This window comes from Vipera ursinii, assembly GCF_947247035.1.
Source record: "Vipera ursinii genome assembly, chromosome: Z".
Classification (NCBI taxonomy): Eukaryota; Metazoa; Chordata; class Lepidosauria; order Squamata; family Viperidae; genus Vipera; species Vipera ursinii.
In genome coordinates this window covers 123,331,116-123,346,682 of record NC_139517.1, presented here as the reverse complement: position 1 = coordinate 123,346,682, position 15,567 = coordinate 123,331,116, and the positions used below count along the sequence as shown (strand labels likewise).

General features: G+C 44.8%; 1 protein-coding gene across 1 annotated transcript in view; it reads left to right on the top strand.

Moving 5' to 3' along the window:
- Positions 1 to 15,328, top strand: part of LOC310648908 (sodium channel protein type 5 subunit alpha-like) — a gene marked incomplete at its 3' end in the record, with an annotated part of 422,981 nt that extends 407,653 nt beyond the window's left edge. The window contains 5 exon segments of the mRNA XM_083377037.1: positions 1,546 to 1,566; positions 1,570 to 1,741; positions 7,506 to 7,606; positions 10,418 to 10,688; positions 14,103 to 15,328. Coding sequence (XP_083233163.1) covers positions 1,546 to 1,566; positions 1,570 to 1,741; positions 7,506 to 7,606; positions 10,418 to 10,688; positions 14,103 to 15,328 — 1,791 coding nt within the window.
- Positions 15,329 to 15,567: the final 239 nt, after the last annotated feature.

The window sequence follows — 15,567 nt, the reverse complement described above, 5'->3', positions numbered from 1 at the left end:
CTGCAGGGCACGGTGTGTGTAGTAACACTGTGCCAGCTCAGACACCATGAAAGCATACGGCATGCCAGCAAAAAACAGTCTTGTCAGACCAGCTGGCTTGTTTTCAGTTAGTCAGTGCCAACTTCCAACCAACAACAAGCCAAATGCAGTCTGTCACTATTGGCAGTTTTTTTCCAGCAAGTAATAATTAAAACATTATTTTTTTTAAAAAAATGCCAATTTTACTTTTTTTTTTTTAACAAAAAATCTGAGAATCAAAATACAGGCATTCCTCAACATACAACCATTTGTTCAGTGACCATTCAAAGTTATAACAGCGCTGAAAAAAAATGACTTACAACTGGTCTTCATATTTATAACCACAAAAGACTAATTAACTAACAGTCAGCACTGAATTGGCACTCAGATAAGAATGAATAGAATTCAAGGAGAGCTGGGCCCGGAGCACTGGTGACAACGTAAGGACTCCAGGCTGATTCCCCTCTTGACTCCTCCCTCAGCCTCTGCCTCTCCTTCCCTTACATCCCACACTTAACTTTGGAAGATATCATATTGGGGAAAGAGGGCAGATCTTCCAGAGATTTCAGCTGTGCAAATCACGTTTGAGAAGCAAAATAGAACGCTTCGTCCCTGGCTTATGTGGCAGTCTCGCCGAAGCGGCCGCCTTTATGGCATGACTCCAAGGAATTGTGGGCATCTTAAAAATGGTGGCCATTTTGGAATTGTGCCACACGGCCACCCAGATCACAGAGTGCTGCAGAATGCTGTGGAGCTCTTCGAAAGGTAAGTGTGCCATGGGTGATGATGGACAGTAGGGAGGAGGCCCAAGCCCTATGGGGACCCAGTGTGAGGAGGGGCTTGTGGGGACCCTGTGTGAGGGGGAAAAGGCCAGGGACCCAAGGGGAGGAAAGTGGTTTATAGGGTGTCTTTGGGTGGGGGAGGCCTGGGGCAAGCTTACTGGAGTCTGCCCTAAGAGCCTTCCCCATCCCTGAAGCATTGAGTGCTCCACTTAACAACCAGCATGTTTGCATGGCAGCCCCATCAGGAGAACAAGGTGTGTGGGTCATTAAATGAGGATATCTTGCTTAGTGGCCATAACCATTTGCAACTGTAATGGGCAGACTCCATTACGGTCGTATGTTGAGGACTACCTCTATGAGGTAAATCTTAGAATTATGCTGACTAGTTCTTCCTTTCTGAAGGTATGCCAAAAAGTTTGTTCTCTTTTTTCCCCCATAACAATCAACTACAATCTCACATCAATGGGCTTCCCAAATAAGCTGAATTTTATTAGTTAAGCCAGCTGTTGGTTTGGAAAGATGATAAGTGTCATCAGTGCTTTTTTTGTAAAAAAAAAAAAAAGTGCTGGAACTTACCCATGTCACACAACCCGCCTTGCCTACCCTACAAGGTTCCATCCAAAAAAGGTGCCGGAACTCCGTTCTGGGCATTCTGTGAGGAAAAAAATGCCCTGAGTGTCATTGAATCCCAACTGGGTTAGAGGAAAGATGGCTTAATTTAGAAGAAGTAATGATGGCGTTTTAGATCCTGACAGATAATTCATTCTGATCTTCTCTTATTTCTCATATTCCTTCGCAGAGAGAAGAACAGCCTGTGTGGGAATACAACTTGTACATGTACCTGTACTTCGTGATCTTTATCATCTTTGGTTCTTTCTTTACCTTGAATCTCTTCATTGGGGTCATCATTGATAATTTTAATCAACAAAAAAAGAAGATAAGTAGTTCTCTTTGAATCTCATTCAACAGCTGAGTAAGATTCTAGCTGCCGTTTTCTCTTTTTCAAACCATGCACCGTACTGTACTGATTTTTCCAAATTTTTGCATTAGAAAGGGGTTCCGAACTTAACGAAAGTACAATCAGCTGCGGTGGTATCTTGGTACTCACAGTTAATTGTTCCAGAAGGCACGTCAAATACTAGAAGTGACCAAAGAAACCACGTGACTAACTTTTGTTTCGGCTGGAAAGGGTAGTGAGTCAGGAGGCTGCTGACACGACAAGTTCTAGCTAGCTAGCTCACCAAACAAATGACAAAATTTTCATGTCAAAATGCCTTGAGCAGCAAATTTGACGAGTTTTAAAGCAGTTGGGTGACGAGATATGGCTGTATGATCCGCAGGGAAAGTCTATGCCCCAAAAGGCAATGTAGCGGCCACCATTGCACAGTCAAGATCTTGATTGACACATGGAAAAGAAAGTTGGGATTTTGATCATGCAGTCGCTATCTTGACTTTTTGACGCCTTCTGACTGACATCCCTGCACATGCTTTGCAGATAGATGACACTGAAGTACAGGTAATCTTCAACCTACGGCCACAATTGAGCCCAACATTTCTTTTGCTAAGTTGTTAAGTGAGTTTTGCCTCGCTTTACAACATTTCCTGCCACAGTTAAGTGAGTAACATGGTTGTTAAGTGAATCTGGCTTCCCCATTGACTTTGCTCGTCAGAAGGTCGCAGAAGCTGATTACGTGATCCCAGGATTCTGCAACCATCATAAATACGAACCACTTGACAACCGTCCGAACTTTAATCACGTGACCACAGGGATGCTGCAGTGGTTATAAGTGTGAAAAATGGTCCATAAGTCACTTTTTTCAGTGCTGTTGTAACTTTGAATGGTCATTGAATGAAAGGTTGCAAGTTGGGAGTCACATTTGAAAAAAGACAGCTTCCTTTTTCCCATCAAAGTTAAATTAAGATGCACCAGGAAAAATCCACAATCTTTTATTTGCAATCAAATTTATTTATTTAGATTCCTATTTCACTTTTCATTGATGAACTCCCATCCCTTCTATTATTGTCCCCATTTTTCAAAATAAGTTGGGTTGACAGTGGGACTGGCTCAAAGTCTCCCAGGAAGTTTATTTTATTAATCAATGTATTAACTAGATGAGCAGTGCAGTGGCCTAGAGTTTGAAAGTTCAATCCTAGGCAGCAGCAGATGTTTCTCTCCTAGGATGCAAAGAAAAAATATCTGCTGCAAACTCTGCATAGGTGCCAGGAAGGGCATCCAGCCAGTAAATGCTGAGCTCCATTCAGTTGCCCTGACCCCACCCTGGTAAAAGGATTTCAGGGTCATAAAAAGAAAAAGAAAAAAATAATAATTAAATCTATTTACATAGCTACCTACTTACCACGAGACTCTTCTTCAGCTTCTATAGCTTGGAGAGACCAGAATTTAGGTCTCCTGCTCCTTGATCAGCACACCACATATTTTAATCCTTATTAAGGTGCAATGAGTTGGAGCAAGAGTAGGCAACCTTGGCTCTTTTATGACTCATGGACTTCAACTCCCAGAATTCCTGAGCCAGCATGGCTCAGCATGGAAACCTCTTCATTTCTCCTCAGCATGGCTGGCTCAGGAATTCTGGGAGTTGAAGTCCACGGGTCATAAAGTGGCCTAGACCTAGGCCAGGGGTAGGCAGCCTTGGCTATTTTATGACTCATGGACTTCAACTCCCAGAATTCCTGAGCCAGCACGGCTCAGCTTGGAAGCCTCTCCTTTTCCCCTCAGCATGGCTGGCTCAGGAATTCTGGGAGTTGAAGTCCACGAGTCATAAAAGAGCTGAGGTTGCCTACCCCTGAGTTAGAGTAATATTACTGGAAATGTATGAATGATGATGATAAGTAACAAATCTGTATAGCTAAAGGACATGATGGGCCTGGGTGCAAGCCACGGTGGCAGAGTGGCCTGTCCTACACCTGCAGCCCCATAGAGGTGAGAGCTCTATGGGGTATGCTTCACCCAGAGTGGGTCCTGGACCACCCCCAGAAGCAGAATCACAACCCATCGTGAGAGGATGGGGGAGTGGCCTGCTTCTGCGGTTCACCCAGCCAAGTGGCAGTGGCTGGGTGACGGTCCAGATACCCACCTACCCGACTAGACCCTCCTTCTAATGCTCCACCCAGGGGACCGCCTTCCCAATGCTCCCCGATGCTCCCTATGCATCTTCAATATTCTTGCATAGACCTTCTCGCCCTCAGGAGTTCCCCCCTCTCCTGGGTTCGTCCTGCCTTCATTACATCAAACCTCGATGACGGGCCCGACCTTTGGGCCTCTGAGAGATGGCCAGGCAGGGTCAGGGGCCTCCATTACAAGACCAACAAGAGGCCCCTGGTTAAGTTTCTTGTTAAGTTTTTTGTTGGGTTAGGGAGGGGGGCGGGAAAAGAGTATGGCTGCTCGGGGAAGGCAGGCCTTCCGAGTGCCATAACGCAGGCCAGGCTTGGTGAGAAACGAGGACCAGTCGCCGACAATATCCGAAGGTGCACTGACGAACATCCTATTCCCAGGATGGTGGGGAACGGCAGAAGGTGCACAAACAGAGGGCCGCATCATCACCGGGAGTGTCATCTCCGCTCTGTACAAGCGGTGAGACGCTCCGACCCTCTGTACTTCCCCGGAGGACCCGGGAGCGAAGGTGTGCAGCCTCCTATGCTGAGGCTGGTCTACCTGAATGCCAGGTCCGTAGCTAACAAGGCACATCTTGTTCGTGACCTAGTGGAGAGCGAGCACGCGGACCTGGCTTGCATCACGGAAACCTGGCTGGGCCAAGAGGGTGGTGTCCCTCTGGTTGACCTCTGCCCGCCAGGTTTCCAGGTGCTGCACCAGCCTCGGACCCACGGGAGGGGCGGGGGAGTGGCAGTTATCATCAGGGAATCCCTTAGCCCGCGAGAGATCACCGTCCCTCAGATGGTCGGGTGTGAGTCTCTCCTACTGAGATACGGCCCGGGAGCGCAGTTGGGCCTGCTGCTAGCATACCTACCACCTAACCGTGCAGCAGCAGCCCTGCCCGAGCTACTCGATGTCCTCTCAGGGTTGGTGGTTGAATTCCCAAGACTCATGGTCTTGGGCGACTTTAACCTACCGTCCCTGGGAGGATCGTCCGATCTGGCTCGGGAGTTCATGGCTTCCATGACGGCCATGGACCTGTCGCAAATAATTTCTGGACCGACTCATGAGAGAGGCCACACCCCAGACTTAGTGTTCTTGTCTGGACGGTGGCGCGATGATATCGGTGGGGGTGCCACGACTGTTATGCCCCTGTCATGGACCGATCATCACCTCGTGCGGCTAGACTTCCCCTTTGCCACCCCCCGCCGTGGGTGCACGGTGCCAACCAGATGGTACCGCCCTAGGCGCCTAATGGACCCTGATAGGTTCCAGGCAGCGCTTGGGGACGCACATGCACTCCCTGCTCACAGCTCGGCGGATGCCTTAGTGGAAGCCTGGGAGAAGGCAGCCACGGAGGCTCTGGACCGAGTTGCACCCATGCGGCCTCTGACCCGGCGCAGATCCCAGCGAGCCCCATGGTTCACCGCGGAGCTCCGGGAAATGAAGCGTCGGAGACGGGGCCTAGAGAGCCGTTGGAGATCCAGTCGATCCGAATCCGACCGATTGCGATTAAGAAGCCTCACCAGGTCTTATCTCGCTGCGATAAGGGTGGCAAAATCCAACTACTTTTCCACCCTCATCGCGTCCGCAGATAATCGCCCGGCTGCCTTGTTCAGGGTGACTCGCTCCCTACTGAACCAAGAGGTGAGGGAGGAACCCTTGCAGGGTCGAGCCGAGGAATTCGGTCAATATCTGCTGGATAAAATTGCTCGGATCCGAACCGGCCTGGACTCCAACTGGGCTGAGTTGGAAGAACAAGGCATGGACAGTCTTGTCAACGTCACCTGGGAGGAATTTGATCCTGTGACTCCCAAGGAAGTGGACAGGATTATGAGGAGGTTGAGCTCCTCCACATGCTTACTGGACCCGTGCCCTTCCTGGCTGGCATATGCAGCTCGAGAGGGGACACGAGGCTGGTTCCTGGCGGTCATCTCCGCTTCTCTGAGTGAGGGTCACTTCCCCACCGCTTTGAAGGAGGCGGTGGTGAGACCTCTCCTCAAGAAGCCCACCTTGGACCCATCCTCATTGAATAACTTTCGTCCAGTCTCCAATCTTCGCTTCCTTGCGAAGGTTGTTGAGAGCGTGGTGGCGCACCAACTCCCTCAGATCCTGGACGAAGCGGTTTATCTAGACCCGTACCAATCGGGCTTCAGGCCGGGGTACAGCACGGAGACGGCATTGGTCGCTCTGATAAATGATCTCTGGAGAGCCCGGGACAGGGGCCATTCCTCTGTCCTAGTCTTATTAGACCTCTCGGCGGCTTTCGATACCATCGACCATGGTATCTTGCTGCGACGCCTCAGGGGACTGGGAGTGGGAGGCACGGTTCTGCGCTGGTTCTCCTCCTTTCTCCAGGGTCGCTCGCAGTCGGTGTTGGCAGGAGGACAGAGGTCAACCCCGAGGCCTCTCGCTTGCGGAGTACCTCAGGGGTCGGTCCTCTCGCCTCTCCTGTTCAACATCTACATGAAACCGCTGGGCGAGATCATTCGCAGCTTTGGAGTAGGGTACCATCAGTATGCTGATGACACCCAGCTTTTCATCTCAACTCCAAACAACATCAGTGATGCCCTCGACGTGATGTCCCGCTGCCTGAAAGCGGTCCGGGAATGGATGGGGAGGAACAGGCTTCAACTGAACCCGGACAAGACTGAATGGCTGTACGTACCGGCTAGCCAGGATACTCAGAACATCCCATCCCTTAACATCGGGGACGAGTTACTACCCCCTGTTGATAGGGCCCGCAACCTGGGTGTCCTCCTTGACTCGCAGCTCTCCCTGGAAGATCACATAGGAGCTGTGACCAAGGGGGCCTTCTCCCGGGTTCGACTAGTTCGCCAATTACGGCCTTATCTGGACCTGGATGCCTTACGTACAGTCACCCATGCTCTTGTGACCTCTCGCCTAGACTACTGTAACGCTCTCTACTTGGGGCTGCCCTTGAGATCCACTCGGAAGCTTCAACTGGTGCAAAGTGCAGCGGCGCGGACACTCTTGGGAGCCTCCCGATACTCCCATATCACACCTCTCCTCCGTGCGCTGCACTGGCTTCCAGTTGCCTTCCGTGTGAAGTTCAAGGTGCTGACAATGACATACAAAGCCCTACATGGCATGGGTCCGGACTACCTGCGGGAGCACCTTCTGCCAATGTCAGCGCCCCACCGTCCTGTACGCTCCCACAGAGAGGGCCTCCTCAGGGTGCCACCGCTCAAGGAATGTCGGCTGGTGGCCCCCAGGGGGAGGGCATTCTCAGTGGGTGCGCCAGCCCTCTGGAACAGCTTGCCAACCAAAATCCGGATGGCCCCCGACCTCCGCACCTTCCGGCGCGAATTAAAAACTTACCTGTTCCAGCAGTCCGGCCTGGCCTGATAGCTCTTATTGGGGTCCCAGTTTGTATTTTACTATTGTTTGTTTTCACTACGGTTCATTCTGTATGCCTATCTTATTCTGTACACCGCCCTGAGTCCCTCGGGAGAAGGGCGGTTTATAAAAACAAATAAATAAATAAATAAAATAAATAAAATAAAGGTTTTTTGTCCCTTTGCTTTTTTTTCCAAATCAAAATAACATAAATGGTATCTCCCTATACTTAGGTGGACAAGACATCTTCATGACTGAGGAACAGAAAAAATACTATAACGCCATGAAAAAATTAGGATCCAAGAAACCTCAGAAGCCCATCCCCCGTCCACTGGTGAGTCTTCCCAAACTGGGACTCCTAGCTCTGGGCTGCATCTATCCAACTGGCCACTAGGTGGCAGCAAAGATGTATTTAGAAAAAAAAAACACCAACTCTTCCTTTGCTGTCTTTTCAATTACTTGACGTATCCCTTCTTTTCTATAAAAGACCCCAGCCTCTGAAATCTTTAACAGTATGTAATGTGTGTATGTATTTTTTTTTAGATTTTTACTTATTTTATTCACCTTTATTTATTTATCAATATACTGACCTGCATGCCTTTTTTTAAAAAAAATTTTTATCCCACCTTTATTATTTTCATGAATAACTCAAATAAATAATTAAATATTGGTAGATGTTTTTTTATAAATAACGCAAGGTGGCAAACATACCTAAACCTTTCCTCCTCCTATTTTCCCCTCAGCAGCTCTGCGAGGTGGGTTGGGCTGAGGAAAAGTGACTGGCCCCAAGGCTTAAGGCTTTCCTGCCTTAAGAAGGGACTAGAATTCCCCATCCTGGTGATTGGCCCAAAGTTCACCCAGCTAACTTCCGTCCCTAAGGCAGGACTAGAGCTCACTCTTTGTGGGGATTGGCCCAAATCACCCAGCTGGTTTTCATGTCTAAAGCAGGACTACAACCCCCCCCCCCCATCCTCTGGTTTCACGCCAGCACTTTAAGCATTACCCCTTATATGATTTGTTGGTCATAACAAATGTTTCTATATAGGCAGCTTGAAAATTAATTCTAAAAATAAGCCTGTGTATGTTAGCATAGTTGCAACTCCGTTAAAAAAAAAATTGGAATATCGTGGTGTTCTCAATACCGGAAGTCCTCGACTTATAACCACAACTGAGCCCAACATTTCTGTTGCTAAGTCAGACATTTGTTAAGTGAGTTTTGCCCTGTTTTATGATCTTTCTTGCCACAGTGGTTAAATAAATCACTGCAGTTGTTCAGTTAGCGACACGGTCGTGAAGGGAATGTAGCTTGCCCATCGACTCAGCTTATTAGAAGGTCGCAAAAGGTGATCACGTGACCCCAGGACACGGCAACCGACGTAAATATGAATTAGTTGGCAAGCATTAGAAGTTTGATCACGTGACCATGGGATGCTGCAGTGGCCATAAATGTGAAAAATGGTCACAACTCACTTTTTTTTTAGTGCCATTGTAACTTCAAACAGTCACGAAATGAACTATTGTAAGTGAAGGACTAGCAGGATCAGAGAATTATGATCAGGCTATTGTCATAAAACATGATAATCTTGTTTCCAGTGGGCCTAACCAGGCCTGTTTCCCATTTTCTTATAATGGATATTAAAGGGATTAATGCCATGGGCTCAATATCTGATTTACCCAACAGAGCTTGTAAGTTCTCATGCAGACCTTCCTGCTTCCCTTAATGACATGATTGCTCTAATTTGACTCCAGTTTGCTGTCAAAATGGGAATGGTATACTAAAGAAAAGAATTCAGCTCAATGCCACCTTTGGTGATTCTTGGATGGATGGATGGATGGATGGATGGATGGATGGATGGATGGATGGATGGATTCATGTGAATGTATGATTCTGGCACTAGTGTGAAAATGGTTTAGTATGGTGTTTAATGGAATATTTTCTTAGGTTCCAGCTCTAGATAGATAGATGGATAGATAGATAGATGGATGGATGGATGGATGGATGGATGGATGGATAGATAGATAGATAGATAGATAGATAGATAGATAGAGATAGATAGATGATAGATAGATAGATAGATAGATAGATAGATAGATAGATAGATAGATAGATAGAAGAAAAATAGATATAGATATTAAGAAAAATAGATATAGATATTAAGAAAAATAGATATAGATAAATGGATAGATAGATAAATAGATAGAAAATAGATATAGATGAGAGAAAAATAGATATAGATATTAAGAAAAATAGATATAGATAAATGGATAGATAGATAAATAGATAGAAAATAGATATAGATGAGAGAAAAATAGAGATAGATAGATAGATAGATAGATAGATAGATAGATAGATAGATAGATAGATGATAGATAGATAGATAGATAGATAGATAGATAGATAGATAGATAGATAGATACAGTAGATAGATAGACAGACAAACAGACAGATAGCAGGCAGGCAGGCAGGCAGACAGACAGATAGATGATAGGGAGATGATAGGGAGATAGATAGATAGATAGATAGATAGATAGATAGATAGATAGATAGATAGATAGATAGATAGATGTTAGATAGATGATAGATAGATAGATAGATGATAGATAGATAGATAGATAGATAGATAGATAGATAGATAGATAGATAGATAGATAGGTGATAGATAGATAGATAGATAGATAGATAGATAGATAGATAGATAGATAGATAGATAGATAGATAGACAGACAGACAGATGGATGGAAACTAAAAAAGGTTAAGTTAAATTATACTGTCCAAGCAGTATAAATTATACTGTCCAAGCAGCTTGTTGCCATCAAGAGTTGACCTAGCTTTTGGTATCACAGTCCAACCTACTTTTACAATATTTACGATGTGGAAAATATTCTTGTACACTCAACCACGAAGAAGCTTAGTCCAACTCAAATGTCTCGTTTTTATTTCAAACCTGACTAGATTCAAACTTATGTCACAGGGCAAGATTCTGAAGACTTGGCAACTTTTAAGATTTGTGGGCTTCAACTCCCAGAATTCCTCAGCCAGCAGGGGAGCTGAAGTCCACAAGTCTTAAAGTTGGCAAATTTGGAGAGCCCTGCCATGGCGTGACTTAACTTCTATAAGATACTAATATCTCCTTCATGTCTCCAGAACAAGTATCAAGGTTTCATCTTTGACATTGTCTTGAACCAAGCCTTTGACGTTTGCATCATGCTTCTGATATGCCTAAACATGGTGACCATGATGGTGGAGACCGATGACCAGAGTCCAGATAAAGTGAACATCCTCTACAGAATCAATATGGTTTTTGTTGCGATCTTCACCGCAGAGTGTATTTTCAAAATGACAGCTCTGAGGCACTACTATTTCACCAATGGATGGAACATATTTGATTTTGTAGTCGTGATTCTATCAATTGTTGGTAGGTCAATCTATACAAATCTGTCTGGTTTCATTTGCAGAACTCTCGCAATTTTTTTTTCCTCTGCATGTTCATTCTGTCCCATTTTCCCATCAGTTTGCAAAATAATTATAATCGTGGTGATAACATTAATATTATTAATAATAATGTGTACATGAAGGTTACATGAATTTTCATTTACATATGTGTGAATGAAATATGAAATAGTTAATACGCATTTTACACATTCTTGCAACAATTTTCTCAGAAATATGCCATTAATGTATGCCTTTCATATTCAATTTACTCTGATATACATCTTTGTGCATATTTTAGCTGAAAGGTTGCAATGAAAAAATTCAGAGAAGAGCCAAAAGTAAAGAATTCTTTCCCATTTTCTTCATCAGACTGAGGATATTTGAATTCTATTAGTTCATATTAAAACGCTCCCCCTATCGTTAGATCAAACCCAACTAGTAGAGATGTAAATAGTTTATCTAGATTTATTGGGGTGAGACTCTAGACCAGGGGTTGCCAATCTTGGCAACTTTAAGACACGTGGACTTTAACTCCCAGAAGGACTGGGGGTGATATAATATCAGTGTTCCAATATCTAATATCTTTTATATATTTTTTATATATTTTCCCTGTTCACCGCCCTGAGTCCTTCGGGAGAAGGGCGGTATATAAATAAAATTATTATTATTATTATTATTATTATTATTATTATTATTATTATTATTATTATTATTATTATTATTATTATTATTATTATTATTAATGGGCTAGCACCAAAAAGAGGGGGTCAGCCCATTCTCCAAGGCACATGAAGGCAGGACAAGAAGCAATTTATGGAAACCAATCAAAGAGAGACACAACAAGAGGCTTTTAAAAAGAGATTGGACAGCTGTTTCCTGCTTGAGCAGGACTAAAAGACCCCAAGTCCTTTCCAATGCTCTTATTCTTTTATTCCCAGCCACCCATGCTGAATGGGGAATTCTGGGAATTGAAGTCTTAAAATTGCAAAGATTGGAAACCCCTTATCTAGACCATCAGCAAAAAACGTAGTTACATTAATATATAATTTACACAATGTTGGTCATAATTTATGGTATTTGGCCTACTGACCAACTCTGGATTGTCCCTGAACACCTAGATAACCACTTGTAACTATCAGACACAACCCTCAATTTGGAAATTTTCCAAAAGATAAAAAGTATTTCTCTTCAAACAGACACTAAGCAAACAGTTGTAAGTCAGAGACGATCTGCTTTTTTTGGCCAAATTAGAATTATTACCATATTTATGGAATTCTCTTCCAGCAGTGAGTGGCCCCTAACAAATGCACAGTTTTACGTATGCATTATAACACGCTGACTTGTATGCTCCTAAGAACTTCCCCATGCCTCGCTAATCAAATAGAGGAATATCTCTATTTATTTAACGTGTGTGTGTATTACTGCCAATGTGTGAAATTAGGCATTTTATAGAATGCCTAGGAAATCTATAGAGTGCCAAAAATAGGACATCAAAATATGAAGCACATTTGCACGTTTCCTAGCCATTCTACACAATACCAAAAGGCAAACCAGCAAAGTTTAAAATACTTCTGCTAAAATGCCATTCAAGCCTTTCTTATTGCAACAAGTAGGTCAATACAGGTGTTTTCTCTTGGTTGTTTTGTTTAATAAGAAAGTCCTGTACATTATTTTGCAGTTCTTCTTTCATTTTCATATATGTCTCTACAATAAAGGGTTAGGGTTAGCCTAAATCTAATCCCAACTCTAATCCTAGCCCGAACCGTAGGCCTAACTGTAGATCTAACTTTAACCCCAGCCCTAACCCTAGCACTAAACCTTACCCCAGCCTTAACCCTAATCCTAGCCCTAACCCTTGCTCTAACCTTAGCCCTAACTGTAAACCCTAACCGTAACTCTAACTTGAGCCCTAGCCCTAATCCTAATCGTAGCACTAACCCTAACCCCAACCCTAATCCTTTTTATGACTCTTTTCATCCTTTGCCATGTTCCCTTGAAGCCATTAATCATGATGATGCTCTAGAACAGGCATGTCAAACTTGCAACGTCACATGATGTTGTGCAAGTTATCAGGACAGTTTTGCCATTGCTGGCAATGGGGTGGGCACGGCTTCCGCGTGACGCGTCCAGCCTGCGGGCTGGCAGTTTGACACCCCTGCTCTAGAACATGAGTGGGAGATGACTTCATGTCCTGCTTGTAGACCACCAGTCAAGAAGCTAGACAAAATGGATTTATTACTCTCAGAGCAAATTAGTCTCCTGTTACATTTCCTAGGCTACACGGCTTAATGAGGAATATCGGCCTTTGTGTACTAAAAATTATTTATTCGTTTGTTTATAATATTTGTATGATGTTTTTGTCTAAGCAGTTATAACTGGTACAATAAAAGAATCCATAAGTCATTATAGTATATATCGCACATTATGGAAACATTAAGAATGTAATACAGGTATTCCTTGACATATGACTGTAATGGAACCTGCCTATTATGGTCACATGTCAGGATGGCCATTAAATAAGACAGCCTTGCTTAATGACTCCCCCACCTCCTGGTCTTCCTGATGTAGCCATTAAAATAAATATGCAGGTTGTTAAGCAAAGCTTGGGGTGCCTTGAGGGGGGGCAGGCCTTGGGAAGTTTAGTGCAGGCACAGGCTTGCCTGCCCCATGCTCGAGATCCATTCTCTTGGATCCCCACAGGCCTTTTTCCTCGCCACTGAAAGGGCGAATGGCCACAAGGGCTCTGCAGTGGCCATAACTTTGAGATTGGGTCATAAGGAGCCCTGGTGACACAGTGGTTGGAATGCAGTATTGCAGGCTAATTCTGCCGACTGCCAGCAGCTCAGTCTGGATTTCAATCTCTGGGTTGACTCATCCTTCCATCCTTCTGAAGTCAGTAAAATGACCACCCCGATAGTTGGGGTCCATATGCTGACTCTGTAACACAAACACTATGGAGAGGTTATATCTTTAAGAAGAGACTGAACAACCATTTGTCTGAAATGGTATAGGGTTTCCTGCCTGAGCTGGGGGTTGGACTAGATGACCTCCAAGGTCCCTTCCAACTCTATTATTGTTATTGTTATTGTCATTAGTATTGTTGTTGTTGTTGTTATCTAAATGCTATTGCTATAAGTTGCTTTTTGGGGGGGATCCTGTAACTTAGAATGGCTATTAAGTGACTGCTCGTTAAACGAGGACTATCTAAAATGGGAAGGACAGGACTCAAGTGACATCTGTGGCAATCCCTGTTTGCATGCTTAGTTGAGCTCTGTCAAGGATAATTTATGAAAGAGTTTATTGTTCCGATTAGTTAACTTGAGCACTTGTACATCTCTGCAGCCATTGTTCTTCTAGCGCACTAATCAGATATTTACCTTCTCTCTCTTACCCCAAGGCTCAGTCCTGTCTGACATCATCCAGAAGTATTTCTTTTCCCCTACACTGTTCCGAGTCATCCGCCTGGCTCGGATAGGTCGGATCTTGAGACTTATCCGAGGTGCCAAAGGAATCCGGACGCTTCTCTTTGCCTTAATGATGTCCCTCCCTGCTTTGTTCAATATTGGTCTCCTCTTGTTCCTGGTCATGTTTATTTATGCCATCTTTGGCATGGCCAACTTTGCCTATGTTAAGAAAGAATACGGGATCGATGACATGTTCAACTTTGAGACATTTGCCAACAGCATGCTTTGCCTGTTCCAGATCACCACATCGGCTGGCTGGGATGGTCTTCTCAACCCCATTTTGAACACGGGCCCCCCCTATTGTGACCCCAGTCACCTTAACTCCAATGGGTCCAAAGGGAACTGTGGTAGTCCTGCAGTGGGGATCCTGTTCTTTGTTACTTACATTATCATCTCTTTCCTCATCGTGGTCAACATGTACATAGCTATTATTTTAGAGAACTTCAGTGTCGCCACTGAAGAGAGCACGGAGCCGCTGAGCGAGGATGACTTTGATATGTTTTACGAAACTTGGGAGAAGTTTGACCCCGAAGCTACGCAGTTCATTACCTATGATGTCCTTTCCAGTTTTGCAGATGCTCTGCCAGAACCTTTGCGCATCGCGAAACCCAACCAGGCTAAGCTCATTGCCATGGACCTTCCCATGGTGAGTGGGGACAGGATCCACTGCTTAGATATTTTGTTTGCTTTCACCAAAAGAGTTCTGGGAGAATCTGGAGAGATGGATGCCCTTAAAATACAGATGGAGGAGAAATTCATGGCCGCCAACCCATCAAAGGCTTCTTATGAGCCCATCACCACTACGCTGAGGCGGAAACAGGAAGAGGTGTCTGCGACCATCATCCAGAGAGCTTACAGAAGTCACCTTTTCCAACGTTCCCTCAAGCAAGCATCTTTCTTGTACCGCCAAAAACACTGTCCCCCAGGAGATGTGGCCCCAGAGAAGGAAGGCCTCATTGCTTGCATGATGGATGAAAACTACCGGAAGCCTATCGACAAATCCGAAACTCTCTCCTCCACTTCCTTCCCGCCTTCCTACGACAGCGTCACCCGGGGCACGAGTGAGAACTTCCAGCTAAGGTTGACGGACTCCAGCGGATGCGACGAACCGCTAGACGATCAGTTGTCAGCTGACCGAGATAAAGAGTCAATTGTTTAAACGTGTTCCTCCCGTTTAAAACACTTTACAATATTGTTTACAGAATGTAATGCTGTCACTACACAACCGTTGAAGCAGCCTTGTTAAACATTAGTTGCAAAGGCAGCAGGAAAGCCAGACGGAAGGGTGTGTCACTGTGTTACAGAGGCCTAACCTCTCACCCTGCTCTTTTCCACTTTTGCTCAATGTTTATATTTATATATGCACAAGGAGGGCAGAAGGGGAACCAGCACAAGGCC